Genomic DNA, 17,726 nt, shown 5'->3' on the forward strand with positions numbered 1-17,726 from the left:
TGGCCTGAAACTTCAAAACAAGACGCGTCTAAAAATAAAGTTCCCCCCTCCCTCAACCGGCCCATCAGCCGCCTCTGCTTCAGAGTGATTTATGTTTTGCTTTTTAGTATCGCTTACTAAAAGGTGTGATGGTGTGAGTTATGTGCCTGGGTTTTAAATATCATGTGCTGCTCATGAGATCTGATTAGCATTATAATTACGGAAGGAAGTACTCATCTGTGCAGTGATATTTTATTTCAACTATACATGCCGTGTTAAAAAAAATCAACAAAAATATCCTTAAAACAAAGAACTTAATTATGTACACATTCACAGTACAACTTTACAATATATCTACACGTTAAAATACTCTGTAAAACGTACAACTGTATTCCAACTGCCCAGATCACACAGTATTGAAAAATGAAAATTCCAACCATCTGGTTTATTTGCACACAGACTGAAATAAAGGCTTAGATTCAGATTGCAACAGAAAAACTCTGATTCATATTGCAATATACAAGGCAGCTTATCATGACACTGTCGAGGATGGAGATCATGTGCAGCTCTCAGTCAGTACAAAAACGTAATATTAGCAGATGATGACATCCAACTGAACAAACAGGCAATTATTCAAATACAATCATTGCTTGTAAACAAAATGTAACTTTGGGCTCATACAGGCTGTTGACACCTCATTCTCAATATACTGAAATGCAAGATATTGAAATGACTTGGTTGTATAAAGTAAAACAAAACAAATCAAAAAAGAAAAACACTGAGAATCATTCCTTTCTTGTCCATGAAAGTTCAATTATGCATCATTACACAATTTGTGGTATTTTTTTCTTATTTAAAGAATTCAATTGGAAATTCTCAGATAACAGTATGTTGGTGTACATCCCACTGTCATAATACATTCACCATGTGTGGAACCTCAGTGTTTCAAATTAGCACCCTTCCAAAGACTATTATGAGATTATCAGATTATCCTGATTTTACATCCTGAAATGGAATGTTTGTCACTAAATTGACTCTTATTTCCCAATAACTGCAGTTGAAGTAGTTTCACAGAACACACATTTTTGCCAATCAAATTTAGCAGACTGAAGAAAGACTATGATATCTTTTGAACCAATTTAGCATGTCTAAGAATTACTATTTGAATAAGGCACACAATGCACAGATTTAGGTAAACTTGCCAAAAAATATTAATATATTTATATCTATTTACAACATTGTCATTACCGGCATGACAGCGCAGGACACATTGGTATATGTTGCAATGATTGTACAATATTCATTAAAATGATAAAACTACTGAATATTTACTAGTTGTTAGACTGAGAGCAGCATTGGCCTGTTCGCTTTGCAGCAACATCAATGCAGTTATGTGTTGGTTCCCAAGAACACGAAGAGACAGACACTAGTGACAGACATGCATTTTGGCATTCAAATTGGTGCTGAACAAGTTTGTGGAGCTTTTGAGGTGACAAAGTATATAAGCTCAAGCACACCACACGGGCAAATACCATTTGATTTTTGGAATGGGATGTGTCAGAAACACGTCATATTGTTGAAGGATTTACATCATAACTATTACTGTATTCACTGTGTATTACCAATTTGTGTAATTAGCATGTATAATTAAATGTCAGTAATACCAATGAGGAATTGTTAAATACTTTGGAGGTAAATAAAAATAATTGTTTAAGGTAAAATAGCTGTAATAACTGACTCATTAAAACTTCCTGATGTTCATTCAGTGCCCAGTGTCAAGACTTTGAGGCAAAATTCACAAACAGCTTTTGCAAGAATGCTGCAAAAAATCTTAACAAACAAAATCACTAGCATTGCCTGATTTAAACATGTTAAATGTTTTACATGTTAGGCAATGATGCTGGTTTTGTTTGAAAAGATAAATGAAGCATTTCCCAATTGCTCTGTAAACCTACCCCCTCACTAATCTTTGTCTTGCTAAGCCCTCGATGATGGTGCACTATTGGCAATCAGCTAGGCATTTTGCCGGTGCTACCACACTGTATTTCCACACAGCTAAGAAAACCAAAATGCACACAAGACAAGACAACCAGAGCCGGATGATTTCAACGAGCATGGAGTCCAAAATACACAACAATGATCATTATCATTTCAACTGATAGCAGCAAAGTGTTAAGTAATTTTCCCAGTGAGTTAAAAACATCAGCTATCCAAGTAGGCACCCTGGACATCACACACACAGAAACTCTTGATTAATGTCGGCAATTCTACATCCACACAACACATATTAATGTACCTTGAAATGGGATTCAGTTGTATGACATGAATTAGTTGGTCCTGTTTACAGTTTAAGTGCATCCCTTTGTCTGTGAAGTCGGTGCACACTGGATAGCCCAAAGGCAGTACCTACTCTGCACTACTGAACGCTAGCACTTAGTTTACTCCCCCTCTGTGTCTTTTATTCCACATGTATCCTTTGTTCAGTTTGATCTTTCTCCAACCATAAACCTTTTTGTCTCTTACTTTTGTGAAGTTCACATTTAATGGGAAGACAGTGCATGGTGGCAATGAATAAATGAAACCCATTCTTCAAGTATTCCCGTGTGTCAAAACTTCAAGCTACCAGGACAGCCCGGCTGCACAAGCGGAACCACCAGGGTGCCGTGTGCCGCGGACTGGCCCTGGCCTCAGACGCAGGAGTGCCACTGAATACTTGGCCGTGCCTCTTGTCAAGGTCTTGAATGGGAAGGCTCTCCCAACAGGCTGCCACCTGTCACTTGAGTTGTGAATGGTGTGAAAACAGAAATGACAACTGGTGGACATACCCAGAGTAGCTTCTTTGGCCACTTGTGAGTTCCCTTTTTCCAGAGTGCGCTGACACACTCACTGGGAAACTCCACCAATGCTAGGACGCACCTGCAGAGGCCTGCCCTCTCACCCCACATTTCAGTCAGCAGAGTGAAATGGAACTCAGTGTCGCTCGGCTAGTAACTGTACTTGTTTACCACCCTCATTTGTGTAGTCTGTGGCACAAAGCCGTTGGGTTTGGGGGGCACGTCGGGTTTTATTGAAGGTGTCCTCTTTATACCCATGCGCGGCAGTGAGCCATGCCCACTGTAGCTGCTCTGTCGGGACACTGAGGGCTGCGGATGCATGCCCATGGGCATCCCGTGCGAGTCCATCCTCGACGGAGGAGTGGGAGGCATATGCCCTCCCCTGTTCATGCTGGGCTGCCGTGACACAGACACCCCATTGGGAGAGTTCATGTTTTTAGGCATGGATGAAATGGAGTGCCTCTGTGAGGAGCTCCGGTGGTACGCTCGCTGCCTCTCCAGAGTGCTCATGGGCCCTGTGGGTGTGGTGGGGGTGGTGGGGACATCCACCCTTTTAGTTGGGCTGTTCCTGGGGAGGGAGGAGGAAGGAGAGTACAAGGAGGCCTCCCGGCTAGGGACTTTTGGCGGTATTTCCGTCATGCTGACCATGGGGTCCAGCATCAAGTGCTGCCTGGACTTCTGTGGCATGTCTGCAAGAATAGCTTTTGGAACACCATTGCCGTCATTCAGGTGCTTCAGAAGGTCGTTTAAGGTATTCCTGGCATCCACAGAGCGCCGATGGTCTTTTCTACTTGATTTAGAGCCAGACTGTTCAGTGTTTTGGACTTTCCTTTCAGAACGGGGCATCTCAGCAGTGCTGTAAGCAGACCGCTGGTCATGAGTGGCATTGGGGAGAACAACAGCACTAGGAATATGAACATTTCCAACAACAGAGGTGTGTGGTGGAGGGCTCGAGGGAAAGTGCTCCTTGTGGGATCCGTTGACCTTGCCCTGGGCCCTCTCCCACTGGTTCTTTAAAGGCTGCATGCTCTTTTGCTGAAGGACTGGAGTAGACTCCGGTGTTGGGAGGGCTGCCAGCTCTGGGGGCTGGCTGCTTAGTATCATTGTCTTTGTGTCTTCACCGGGAGGCATGTCCTTCCCATTGCTCAGGAGGTTGGTGTAAAGCTTCGGGGAGTCGATGTTGGGCTGATACTCCTTAACTGGGCTATCGAACAAACCGTTGAGCTTGGCAAAGCTGCCGGTGGAGTCTGTGCAGGACTGGGCCGACTCTGCATCCTTCTGGATCTTCCTTGGCTTGCGTAGGAAAGCATCGCGGTAGCAGTAGACCACCATTCCAGCTATGAAGGCGCCCAGCAGGAAAGCAGCGAACACACAGGTGATGAGGATGTTCATGTGGACCATCTGGTTGGACTCTCCTGACTGCACCTCCCACACACCTACAACACACAGTACTTGGTGTAAGATGCAGGAAATCATTTGCTGTAAACCCTCTGGTTCTCAGTCTCACTTGGTTTCACATTGGAAATGCATGAATTCTCCACCTTTCCCTCCCCCAACGGTATTAGTCAGTTTTCATTCAGAAAAGTTTTACAAATTGAGAAAGAATGTTACACACGGCACATTTTGCGTCGTATTCTTTTATAGATAGACAAAAAGAAGCATTAGTTGTCTTTACCAGAGGAGAAATTGTTATTTTCAAGCAGATATATTGAAGTTGCTTACATACTGTACCTTGATTAATGCTTCATTTTTTGATTCTACGTTTTGTTTTAAATGACATGCATTTTAATAGAGAAAGTTTGTAGTGTTTCCCTGGTTAATGGAAAAGCTAGTCTGCCCTTTACCAGAAAAAGGAAAAATAATGATTAGCCATTGTGCATAAAGAGAGAAAAGGGTGGTCAACACCTCCTGGTTGGTGTTTCAAAGTTTAGGATTTGTTAGTTACCACAGACATTCGAAGGAGTTAGTCATCATAGGTGCAATAACTGCTTGAGCAGTGTGTGTTAATGTCAAGACCTGTGAAGGTGTCCTTATTTCCCATGGTTAATAGTGTCATGGCAGTGATAGAAAAAAGGCATAGAGAGTGTAGAGAAAATGTAATTGAAAGGAAGCCAGGAAAGGAGAATCCCATCAGGAGAATTCCAATGACATAAAACACATCAAAGAATATTTGTACATGGAGAAAAGACACCCATAAAACAATCAAATAGCGTGAGGATACATAAATCATAGACAAACAAACAATGAAATTGAAGAACAAAGAAAAACTGCCATGTAAGCTGATGGAAGTCCTGTATAGCTGCTTATCCTAGTGCTAACAATTGTATGTGGTGTGTGGAGAGGGATGGCATGTTCTCTGGCTTCAAATAAAATCTCTGTGGCACACATGCATTTATTTTGAATGGGACTCTTCGCTTCGCAAATGCTCTGTGACTTGCTATTATGGTGTGTGTTGTGCTGCTCAGTGGGGGTAGAATAGCGTGCTCTCAGGGATGCTGGCCCTCAGTGGGGCTCGATAATGGCAGCTATTAGTCAGGACTCCATTCAGCAGAGCAGAGCTCTCCCTGTTAAGGCCTTACCCTCCGGGACACCTGGGAATGAGTCAAAAGAATGGGTGGCCGGGTCGTCCTGGAGCACAAATTTCCTTGAACCAAAGAGTTCAGGTTTCTGTGTGGCAATGATTTTGGGTGAGTCTATGGGGCCAGAGGCCACTGGCGTGACTGACGGTGATGACAACTCCATGTCTGTGGTAAACAAATTGTTAACAAACGGGGTCAGACAGTGGGCAAAGCATACTGTTAACAACCTTGTTAGTAGGTATGGTGCATGGACACTGGTTAGTTAACAGAATTTTTTAAAATAATGTATGCATTTTGAAAGCTTTTTTACATGGATATATTTTGATCAGCTTCAATTGTTAAACGCAACAAATACAAAGTGGCATTGTTGTATTCGTCCTGAGAAATGGTCCGAATAGTAAACAGTTAGCTGTTTTATGACGCCAATTAAAATGAGTAACATTCATTTGACAGACATAATACAGTTTGAAGGGGAGAAGGATCAGAGTTCTCTTTTGAAAGTGGAAAGGAGAGTGGGGAGTTCATGGGGTGAAGAGGGCATAGTCCAGGTGGATAGCATCCATGCATGAGATGAAAAACAAGAGGTGTGATAAAAGGTTTCAGAGGTGAAGAGAAATAAGTCGTACGCGGAGTGCCTTGGGGTGGCTGTGATGACGAGTTGATGAGGGATGGGGAGCATGTTAGAGGGCTGAGGCCAGCAGCAGAGAAGGAGAGTGGGGTTGAAGTGTGCTGAACGCAGGAGGGGGAAGAAATCAATTGAGTAAAGGAAATTAAAACTAACCAGAGGTTGGGTTGCCATATGATTTGTAATCTGGCGCAGATGTAGTAGCCAAAAATTCTAAAGGAATTAAAGGAACAGGAAATCAGCATAAAAATAATCCAAAATTATAGAACACAAAAATAAAAAAGGCCCAGTGTTTCAGTTTAATCAAATAACCAAAAGGGCAAATAAGTCGTTAGCTTCATTATCTTCTCAGTCGCATCCACTGAGAAAAAAGGTCCCTGTTTCAGGCAACCGTTGTGTTCCAAAAGTTCAGCTTGTTGTCTCTTGTACCACCGCTGCCTGCTATGCTTATGCATTACATGGGCCATTAGTACAATGTGGCTGTTAGATGTTTGTATTAAGGTTTTGCAGAGGAATGTTGTGAGAAGTTACTACTGTGACGTTTGCAAGCTAATGGTGTTTCTGGGCATGGGTATGGATGGCCGCTGGAGTCTCACCATGACAGTCACCAAGTCGCGTTGTGTTGCCAGATTCCACATCTTGTTCATAGCCCGTGCTGTAGATGTGGACACAGGGGGGAGACATGAGAGGAATGCACACTCATTTGGCCATTTGTTTCTCAGGCATTTGCACAGCGAGTACAGCTACTTACAGGACACCTGGGGAGAGCTTCTCACAGGAACCATGTGGCATCCACCCACAGTATGGATCCCGTGATGCAATGCACGACCTAAATCACAGGAAAGCTTTATTAACTAAACGGTGCAGACACATCACCATGGCATATCTGTGACAAATTCATTCATTATGTAAAATAAAGATGGCTGCTGCCAATGTAATTGCCAAACAGGTGTTCTTAGCAAGTAGTCACGCGCAGGTGCGTCAGACTCACTTTTGGCAGGAGCTGTGCCGCTCACAGCGGCTGAGGGGGATGCGGACCACACAGCTGGAGAAAGCCACGTAAAGAGTGTGTGTGTCCTTATCCAAGTGGAATGACAGAATGCGCCGGTCGTCCTCGTTGGTTGATAGGCACCTGGAGTGAACGTGGGAAGAGAGTGAGACAGGTAGGGAAGGGAGGATCCCACCATTAATCCCAGTCCAATCGATCAATTCAGCCAGGTGTGTCCTCCCTTTGGCTTAAATCTTACACACCCAGCAGTGACGTTACCGGCCAAGGTTTAAACAAGTAATAGCATTTAGTAAAAGGAGGGCCGTTGTCTAGAATAACTTGGTAAATTTCGAAGAGGATAACTAAACAAAGGAGAAGAAAGGTGTGAAGAAGCCGCCCACATACTTTGCCCGGTTGAAGACATCAATTTCCTCCAGTAGCACACTGTCATTTAGGGAGAAAGGAGATGACTTGGCAAGCACTTTGAGGACGATTCCAGCCTCTGAGCCAATGAAAACCACTGTGTAGTTCTTGTTGGGTCCTGCTGTACTGTCAACTGCTAGAGCTGTCAGTCGGTACCTGCAGATGAATGGGGGGAAAAACGTAAATCTCTGGCCAAGGTGCTTAACCCTGTGTTCTGGGAAATGAAAGAGGGCGAGGCAACTTACCTCACTCGTGTTTTAGTGAACCATGGCTCATCTCCAATGGAAGGCACTGCCGCATCCATGAGAGGGTGGGACTTGATGAACTGCAGAGTCTCATCTGGAAACTCCATGGAGGATTTGAAGGACTCTGCTGGACTGTGCCCCGCACAACAGCCAGGTCTGAATGATGAGAGGCAGACAATGCAAAATGTGTTATTAACCATAGGGGCCTATTTTCATCCTATAGGAAATACTCATTGCATTGCAGACACTCACCTTGGCTTGGGCAGTCTTTCTTCAGGGAAAGGTGTCCAAACTGAGTCTGGTGTTTTTTGCTCTTTAAATCTTCCCCTAAACACCTTCTCGATGTCCGCCATTGAGAAAGCACAGACTGCAGAGCCTGGTATGCTGTTAATGAGGACAAAACACACCATAAAATGTGTTTAGAGTTTACCAGCTCGGTGAAGTGATTCAGATTGTAAGCAATGAAAGAAGTTGGAGACAAACTCCCCACCTGTTCAGCTGTGTGGTGAACACTCCGACCACTGAGGGGACCCCGTTGATGTCAATGATGTCCGTGATGGACTGAAGGACATCAAAATAGAAAAAGGACTCCCCAGGGACAGAGCAATTCAGGCGTGCCTTCACAAACGAGGTCCAGTGCTTCTCGAGAACTCTTTGGGAGCCGCCAATGTCGTTCTTGCATATGCGCGCCACACGGGAATACACAGCCTGCAAAGACAGCACACGGCCGAGAGGGTCCAGAATCAGCAGCAGGAAAACACTTCCAAGGCCTGAATAATACATCTCCACATGCTGCCACATTCCCCAACACGGCAAGAAGGCTTCTTTTACCCTGAGGCAGCAAACAAGCACCATTTCGGCGTCCTCTTTCAACAGAGGATTCTTCCCGTTTGGAGAACTTGAAGCATACATATGCAGTATAGCGTTTGCTTACTAAGCGAGGACAGGCTTGACTTATGGGCTTTAGGCTTGAAATTAGTCAAGTGTTGCAGGTTTAATAATTTACCAAGGCAAATCTCCACCACAGCACAGGTGTCATCCCTTGCATTAGTGCAAGTGAAATATTTATTAACCTGTGGTGAAGCGAAAGCGATTTAAACCTGACTAGCGACACGCTTGTGATGTATTGATAAATTTAACCCAAGCTCCAGGGGGTAGAGTGTTTTTTAATACCTGGGGGAAACCATCTATTACCTCAAGGGCCAAGAAGTCTTCAGTGTGGGCATGCATGCGTGGCAATATATTCACACATATTGTATGAAATAAATCAAAGGGTATTGGAATCTTATAAGGTGTGCCGTTTTGGTTGTCCTACCTTTCCCAGGTTGTTGTGCTCTGCTGCTATTTCTCTGTAGAAGAAGTATACATAATGCCCGTATTCCACTGCATGCAGGAAATGTGGCTCTGGAAAAGAGGTTTTCATATTGTCAATGACCTTCACTAAATTTTTGATACAGCATTTTAAGTAAGCTGAAAGTGTCTCAGAGTTGACCTAGATTGTTTGACAGGATGCTGTGCAGTACACAAGCTAGACATCTTTATTCTGAGGGGACAAAGCCCCAGTTAGAGTAAATGCAGGTTAGTGCAGCGTATAGGGGCTGGCTCTGGAGTGACAATATAGGTGAAACTACAAAGCCACTCATGTCAGGATAAATCATGAAGTACCCTGTGTCTGTAGTATGTCAGTAGTATGTGCACATAGTGACTATTCACTCTTACAATTTCTCGGTCTGTTCTCAATTTACAGAAACTACATGAAGACTATGGAAATGGCGAGAAAAGGAAGCACACATAGCCATGGTAATTCTCCACTGCTGGCTTCAAATGAATAACTAAGTGCAGGTTATTCAGGCAGTAAAACAGCATGCTTACCTTTCAGCCACTTGGAGTCATATTTTATGGTCCTTAGGGCAGAACCATCCCCCATGCTTCGGTAAATAACAGCGTCACTCGCCAGGAAGTCTGCCACTGTGGCCGAGTACAACTTCCCATCTGAAAGGACACGTGTAAGGGTCATGATTTCTTTACTTGGTCTGAGACTCCTGACAGACACCAAACAATTCATTTATTAAAAAACAGGTTGTGTTCTTGTTCACTGCCGGCTCCAGGGCCTCCGTTGCCATGGATACTGTTAGTACACCACTCATTGGGGCCAAAGAAAAAAATGATGATTAATGTCTGTGGATGGGGCTTGGCGCTCATGGCTCCCTTTAATTTTCAGCCTGAAGCCCCCCACAACACTTGAAAGAGCCATTCATCATCCTGCCTTATTATTTAGAGGGGTCTTTCATACCGGCAAAGAGGGCAACGTTGGTCTGCTTGGCATCAAATGGGCATCGGGCCAAACCGCTGATTTCTTCCCCATCAAATTCCAGGTTATCCAGCTGGGAACAGAGGATGTGTAAACAGCTGTGTCTTATCTCAGCCTTGCATTAAACTACAGAGATGTTTGCAATCATGTTTGTGCCAGACAGTTTGTTTTCCTGGCACAATCACCGTTTAGCTGTGTGCAGTCAAACCCGCACAGGCATAAACCAAATCACAAATGGGGAGCTGGGACAAAAATGCCTCCACGGAGGGTGACATTGTTACATGTGTGACTATAAGTCTGCTGAAAACAGGGCAACCTCTGTCATTACTTACCCTGTAATATCGGCACATTGGGTTGAAGCCATTTGTGCCGCAAATGAAGACCAGATCATCGTTTCTGGGGACAAGCACTTTGATGAAATTGTGACATTCATCCTAAGGGGCAAAAATGATGGAGAACATATTACCCAGTGGTACAGGCAAGTACTGGAACCCTTTTCAGATTCATAAGGCAAAGAGGAAATGAGCCACTGAGACACTTACTCTGTGCTTCCCTTTCAAGGCACACGTCTCCCTGTCCGCTTGGCCCGATCTCCATGTTAATTTCTGTTATTTTAATGATGGAGGGGGGGGGGGAAGTATTAACACACTCTTCAGTATTTCCAGTCTCGCATTTATGAGCTCTTAAAGTTGTGGTTTATGAGTTTGTTTAAACACACAGACACGACTGTTTAGCTTGACAGCTGTAAGTGAATTTATGAGCAATAATACTTAATGCAGTAACACAACTTACTCTGTAAGGAATGATTTCATTCCTGTAGGATTCTCGCAGGCTGACCAAATAGACCTGGTCTCTTTAGGGGAAAAAGGAAAAAGGAAACATGAGCACCAAAAGGTTGCCAGGAGAAATGAAGGTGTGACCCACTGGGTGACATACTTCAGTCAGACCGATCGATGCTTCCAGTGTACATTACAGTCTGGGCATGACCAGAGCCAGCATTGTCAAGGACTTCTTTCCCCTTCAAAAAGACGTACCTGCCAGCGATGAAGAGGGTGTCTTGGATTTTTGTCATCAGTTGAAAGTCTAGTCTGTGTTGAGATTCATTGCCTGAAGGGCGGCCCCTGAACACAGGATACTGCCGTGAATCTGAGCAAGGAATAAGATGCAGCATTATTTGGGATTACTGGGCCACACAATCAATAGCAAGTATTGATTGGCTGTATATATGCCATGTATAATGGCTTTGAAGAAATCCCCTGGTAATGTAATGAAAACTAGAGCTACAAGCTAGAACATAAATACACGATGCTGTGTCTGCAGATTTTTTTTCTTTTGTCACAGCACTCTTGGAAAATAAGATAATATCATATATGACTTCACGCTGACTCAACGTATGAATTTAAGTTGCACTAAGAGTCAGTCGCTGACTGCTGGGTATGTCAATGCAGGTGCTATCTCAAGTAAAAATGCTTACAAGCGGAAGGATACCAAAGGTCATAACAGAAAGCCTCCAACAATAAGGAAACCACTATGGGTGACCAGTTAATAATTGATACTCACAGTGGTAGTCCACCACTTCTATGGGAACATTATCCTCAGGAAAACTGACAGCCTCAAGACGTGATGCCATCAGGACAAAGATAAGGGGAAACAAAGGTCTGCTGCCCATGATTGACACAGAAAGTGGACACTTCCTGTTTGGCAAAAACTGTAATGTTACCTGGAAAACACAGAAGCAACAGGATTAAGGAACGGCACATTGTGCTGGGCATGTTAAAACCGTGGGGCCCACTGTTATCTTAGCATTGCTCTAGCATGAAACACATCCTGTCCTCTCTGAAAGCACTGTGCAGAGCACTCTGACAGTCAGTGGTGACTCAGAGCCATTATTGCATCTGTTCCTCGCAGGAAGGTCAGATTATTGGGCAGCGGGGGTGCTTAAAATACAGGAGGCATATTGCAGATACCCTTGTTGTTGGGCACAAGGGCAACCCAACAGCTTTGTTTTGATTGTTTGTTCTTTTCCCACCAATCTTGCATGGGTTTCTGTATCATTTCATGAGTGCTATATGTTTAATCCTGCGTGCGTGTGTGTGTGTGTGTGTGTGTGTGTGTGTGTGTGTGTGTGTGGGCTGATTCTATGCTATTTGGCCACACACCGGCCAGGCTTGGAAGTGACAGTGGGACCACTGCTGTGGCTGGCCAGTGTCCTGGAGTGACAGTAGTTACAGACATCCCTGTGTATGTGCATATTAATGAGCAATGTCCAGTCAAATATTTATAAGGCAAACAAATTATTCATGTGCATGGAGCCTGAACGGATATAAACAATTCGCTGGGAGACAACAAACAGCCAGGGAAATGGATTAACCGGCAGCGTGCGGTGAGCAGAGAGTGGAGCACATGGACGCCAAAGTGCTTTCCCTCCTGCACACGCACACACTGGTATTGACACGTTTTCAATTAGCCTCCACTGCACACCTGCTCCAAGGCCAAGCTACGCACAAACTGCCGATATGGCCAGCTTGCCGATTGATTGGAATAAAGAGAGCAGAGTTGATTAGCCATCCTGTAGCTATTTAATGGGCCGTCAGCATGTGGGGGCTTTGTTTCCATGTGATAGCAGTAAAAAGTTGAATGCTTGCCCATCCCATACAGATGTGTGACTTCCTTGTGACTGGGTTTGCCATCATGAGGCTGTGTGAATATATCCATTTGAAAAATGAACAGCCAGAAAATGTGAACTATATTAGTGAACAGACTGAAATGGATAATGAGCCTTCACCCAAATTAGTTCAGCTGATTGAGAAATTAAGACTAATGTCTGGACAGTATGCAGATTTCAAAAGGTCAGGAACGTAGCATGCTAACTTGGGTCGATGCATCTGAAAGAAATACTATACTGGTTTTAATTAACAAATGATATCTGAGAGTAGCCCTGGTCAGCAGTTTTCACTGTCTACAGTAAAAAAAATGATGTCAGTGTAAACGGTGATGTCCTTTGCAAAACTGTCTGTTTCATGGAGCTCATTGTTCAGCATCTCTGGCAGCCTGTAACCATTTTGTTGCTTTCTACCGAGGAATTTCCCTATATTCTGTATAACCTCAGAACATGAAATGAGTGTTTTCACTGAAGTGAATCATATTCCCACCAGACAACTAAAGCACCCCATGCTCACTGATCATTATTCATGGGAAAACGGAAAAGAGCTGAATATACATGTCATTTGGCCGTATTTCCTTGCCACAGTGCATTAGAGTGCCAGGGAGGGCAAAGCAGTTTTGCCCAGGAACTTAATGCAAAGCAGAAACAAAAGGACAACCAAAGGTCAGTGATCTAAAATTACTTGGGCAATCTACAGCCAGCGCAACATGTTTTCGATTGAATGTCTCGGTACGGTTTCTTATTCCTGCCCTCCAGTGTATGAGCCTCGACAAGTTCCAGGACGCAAGCAGACCGCTAGTCACGCAAACGTCTTACCATTTAGCATCCCCCCCTCCACTCTCCCTGTTATTATAGGGTTTTTCAATGTCCTACAATCACGCACTTTCTCCACTGATGTTGTTGGCTGGGTTTCATTTATTTTTTTATAAAAAATGAATGGGGGAATGGGGGTCGTTGGCTCACAGTTTTTGTTGGCTCCTAGATTGTTTCAGAAAAGTTTGCCTGCAGCAGTACATGGCTAGAATCTGCCCTGCAGCGAGGTCTTACAGGAGAAATTGGGGCAATAAAAACCTGGCACACAATACAAACAGGTGTCCCTCAGTCCCCCTCAACAATGAGATTGCTGGGATTAACCAGACGGAACAACAGTTGTCAAGCCTTTGGTCCATTTTGGTGGCACTGGGTGGGTCAATTGTGTTACATGCCGGCCATAAAGTCCAAGACCACAAAATCAGATAACTTCTGAATGGGGCACTTGAGCCTTCTCTGTCTCTCTACCTCTCTCTGAAGCATTGTGAAGAACCTCTGGCACTCCCGGAGGCATCTTCTAGGAAGAGGCTGTTAAATTGGATGAACAATATTACTATTTCATCCAAATCTGTGCTTTTACAAAGCAATCAGAGCGCTCTCTCGGGGGGACGGTGTTATCTGATGAGACCGAGACCTCAGCAGTGACAGTGAAAAGATTTGCCGGTTTTCAGCTTTCGATGACAATAGCGTATGGTCCTTAAGTATTTATCCAAAAGGATTAGATGTGAGGAGTTTGAACTTGTTGCTTCGCAGTGCACTGGGTAGGAACCTGGAAGCCCTGATCCACACCATCCCAGCCCCACCCCTACCTCACCTTCGTGAGAAGGATGAAATGGGAGAGGCCCCGGTCGACTCAGCCATGGCCCGGCTTTAATTCCCCCATAAAGAGCTCTCTGCTGCAGGTGTGGCATGGAACAATGGGGGCTCAGGGGCTTGGAAGCCTGAACAGCACACAATGGAGCCCTCCCTCCCTGCTCTGAGGGTTAACTTGAGCTACTCTAGCCTGACCGTGCGGGCAGCGATGTGGAAGGGAGCTGCTGCAGTGGCCAGCTGTGTTGTTAACAGGCCAATGATCATTGTGGGGGCTGGGGATGATTATCCTGCACTAGCACCAGCATCCTGTTGTGGTCAGGAACAGGTTGCCTGATGATCTGTTGCAGACTTTTCAGACATCCAGAGAGTTGGCCAGCCATAATAAAGGTGATTTAGGCAGAAATGTCTAATCATGCAAATGTTGGGAGCCATTCCAAACCTCATTTTGGAAATAATATTTTATACAGACTGGATTTAAAAAGTCACCGAACTAGAAAAATGCAAAAAATAATTTTGTGTAAATTGTTAGAGAAAGCTGTAGACCCACCTCACTTTATACTAATTGTTATATGTATTTTATACTTTATACTAATGTAAACTAATGTTTCTGCTGACATTGCATGCCTGTCACTCAGAAATCTAATTTAATTTGCATTTCAGCATTGTTTGGCAAGAAGCATTCATGCGCTAGGCGTGCAACGATGGCATTTAATTTATAGTTTTAATCTACAAAGTGTGATTTTAACACATTCATAGAAACCTATCCTGGAAACATTGGCATACAAGCTTTTTGTGCAGTAAGTAAATGCATTCACAATTGATCCGTGGCAAGTCTTTCGTGTTACATTCAATGCATTGGCCAACAAAGACGCGAGAGCAGCATATCTGACAAAACAGTAACGTTAATGGATTAGCTGGTAAATTGATTCTCCTCTAATGCATGGCTACGGGGTCAAATTTAATGAACGCAACACACTATATAACCACCAACAACGCCCTTATCCATTATTAGTATTAGACGCACTCAGCTGTTCGCAAATAAGCAAGTTATTCCTTAGCAGTGGGAGTTGACCGCAGCGTAAACAATCGGCTATTCGGACACTTTTGTAGCTTGTATTTCCTTCTCTCCTTTAGTTTGTATGGTCCGAAGTATTATTTGTATTAATATTAAATACAATCTACATGGAGTAGCCTATACAGCGATATTAAGTCGTTATACAAAAGTTAACACAGTCGCCCAGCAAATAGGTGTCCATTTAAACCACTGTAGCCTAAATGCGTGCGCTGAATCCACGTCTTTCCTTGATAAGAACAGGCTACACAGGTTTTGTTTTTCTTCAATAAAGCGCAAATTTGTATACACGTCTACATATAGTAGCCTATATGGTTACAATGATTGGTCTATGGTTACAATGATTTCCCAAAGACTATTGCAAATGGTTATTTGTGGTAGAAGTTTTTGTCCACCTCTAGCCTGAACAAAACAGCACCGGTCGTTTAATCGGAACTAATGTAGTAGCCTAACATCACTTTCAATCAAGCTTACTACACGCGATAGTGGTAAATTCATACATAAAAGCAATTCAAGAGTTTTCAAGAGAATATGTTGTAAGTGTCTATATGAAACAAACTGGGTTCGCGAAAAACGAATGCGTTTTGCTTCCCCGAATCAGTAGTAAGAGTCAATGATTGCCTACCTGGTTTCCAAACAATCACAAAAAGATTCTAGCGGGTCTTCATATCCCCAATATATTTCCTAGAGCCTATGAACATCCATTCGGTAAATTAAGATGATCTCCATCCATTGTACCATAATGATTCCATTCTCGTCTGTATCCACCTTAGCAATAATTCCGATACGAGAGAAAAGGCGCTCCCGAAGATTCGTCAAGCTACTCCGTCCTTGGGCCCGACTCGAAGCTTTCTGATCTTCAAAGCTCAACACCGATTAAATAGCACCAAGGCAGCACCCTCCCCTGATTCGACCATCCCCCCGTAACTTGAAATTACGGACAAAAACACTGTGTCTATAAAATAAACTGATATATAATTTGCTTCCAAGTAGAAAATGAGCAGAATGGCAAACTGATACAGTAATTTATCTTATATTAAACATATCACACCATTTACAGTGCGAGTGCAAACTACCCAAATGTACTGTACACAAAAATAGCTTGGCGAGCAGGATAAGCTACTATTTTCGTGCATAACCACTACTCGAAAGCACAGTTGTAGCATAGAGCGCTTCTGATCTTGCGATTCCACCACTTGGATATTCGGAAATCTCTATCTCCACACTTTTACATTAACTGTGATAATGAGCAAAGCACGTCTGTGTAAAAACTCACCTCATCGGAAAGTGTTTTTGTATCCCTTATGTGTTATAACAAATCCAAATAAGAAGCCTTTAAGTCTCAGAACTTCTCGCAGTGCGGCGCAGGCTCGGAGAAAAACAAACTAATGCACGGCAAATGGTGTAATTCGATCCATTCCCTGATTCAATCCATCAAGCGAGCGGTCCGGTGCCTACCAATAAGCCACGCTCTACCGCTAGTCCCGCCCCCAACCTCTTCTCCTAGGCTTGGCTGGATGTGGATTTTGGCTGCTTTCCCCGCTCCTTTTTTCCCGTTTTGCAGCAGAGAGGCCCCCACATCTTTGGTGACCCAGCGGTGCCCCACTCCACTCCAGCCCCATCCCCCATCCTAAGTAAGCGGTTGTTAAATCTTTTCAACAGAGCTGTTTTCAGTTGGAGGGAGAAAATCAGTGATCTACAAAGAAGCCTCTTTCTACATTCTGTCTCCTGCAACCACCTACAACTCTTTCAGATATTAGTGCAATCCTAATTTTATCATTGTTTTGACTATTCTTTCTGCAGACTTCACCTTAAAAAAAAACAAACAGGTAAAACGACATAGCCATGCTAAACTTAAAGAGATGAATAACTTCACAGTTATGAATCAGGCTAATTTGTTGTTAGAGAAAAATTAAAACATTATGAAATGACTTCTTAAACAAATATAGAACATTTAAGAGAAAACAGCAAGTTAATTCCACACACCTTGTATCCACATAAATAAATAGGCTACATAGGCCTAGGACATACACACACACACACTCACACACACATACACATACACACACAAACATTGGGCTACAAATACAATTCTACCCTGTGGAAAGAAAATAATTCTTACAATTTGTCCCATTAACCCAGTTTGCCACTGGAAATCACATCAGGGGGATTGTCATGCGTTTGCTGAAGGTCAGCTAAGCGAGCAAGGGGTGATCGTAGACATGCAATTATATATTCTGGGGCAAAGCTGTCTGAATGCTCCGTGTCTCCCAGATCATCGTTTTGTGCATGAGCCATTGGAGTTGGATTAACAGGAAAATTAATCATTTTGTCTGTGACTTGTAACAGTACGGTACAAACTATAAACCAGCAATAGACCAT

The 17,726-nt window shown here is 43.6% G+C and overlaps 1 protein-coding gene across 4 annotated transcripts; it reads right to left on the reverse strand.

Moving 5' to 3' along the window:
• Positions 1 to 215: 215 nt before the first annotated feature.
• Positions 216 to 16,776, reverse strand: sema6dl (sema domain, transmembrane domain (TM), and cytoplasmic domain, (semaphorin) 6D, like). 4 transcript variants are annotated; one of them, XM_042061857.1, is made up of 19 exons: positions 16,621 to 16,776; positions 11,545 to 11,704; positions 11,019 to 11,130; positions 10,777 to 10,837; positions 10,527 to 10,589; positions 10,317 to 10,418; positions 9,967 to 10,057; positions 9,546 to 9,665; positions 8,989 to 9,077; positions 8,164 to 8,381; positions 7,926 to 8,057; positions 7,674 to 7,829; positions 7,411 to 7,584; positions 7,009 to 7,149; positions 6,769 to 6,846; positions 6,614 to 6,672; positions 6,174 to 6,230; positions 5,393 to 5,557; positions 216 to 4,249 (listed from the first exon to the last, which is right to left on the reverse strand). In XM_042061857.1, exons 2-19 carry the CDS (start codon positions 11,651 to 11,653, stop codon positions 2,964 to 2,966), a joined length of 3,213 nt encoding a protein of 1,070 aa, XP_041917791.1. In that variant the 5' UTR covers positions 11,654 to 11,704; positions 16,621 to 16,776; the 3' UTR covers positions 216 to 2,963. The 4 variants fall into 4 exon arrangements, with proteins under 4 accessions (XP_041917791.1, XP_041917792.1, XP_041917793.1 ...); XM_042061858.1 differs by lacking the exon at positions 6,174 to 6,230; XM_042061859.1 differs by lacking the exon at positions 5,393 to 5,557.
• Positions 16,777 to 17,726: the final 950 nt, after the last annotated feature.

The sequence above is a fragment of the Alosa sapidissima genome, chromosome 14 (genome assembly GCF_018492685.1).
Source record: "Alosa sapidissima isolate fAloSap1 chromosome 14, fAloSap1.pri, whole genome shotgun sequence".
Lineage (NCBI taxonomy): Eukaryota > Metazoa > Chordata > Actinopteri > Clupeiformes > Clupeidae > Alosa > Alosa sapidissima.

Coding starts and splice junctions, on each gene's coding strand:
- sema6dl (XM_042061857.1), bottom strand. CDS start 11,653: ATGGGCAGCAGACCTTTGTTTCCCCTTATCTTTGTCCTGATGGCATCA. Junction 7,150..7,410: donor GATGTCTTCAACCGGGCAAA/GTATGTGGGCGG, acceptor CGTTCACTCCAG/GTGCCTATCAACCAACGAGG. Junction 6,847..7,008: donor CGGCACAGCTCCTGCCAAAA/GTGAGTCTGACG, acceptor CCTGTGATTTAG/GTCGTGCATTGCATCACGGG.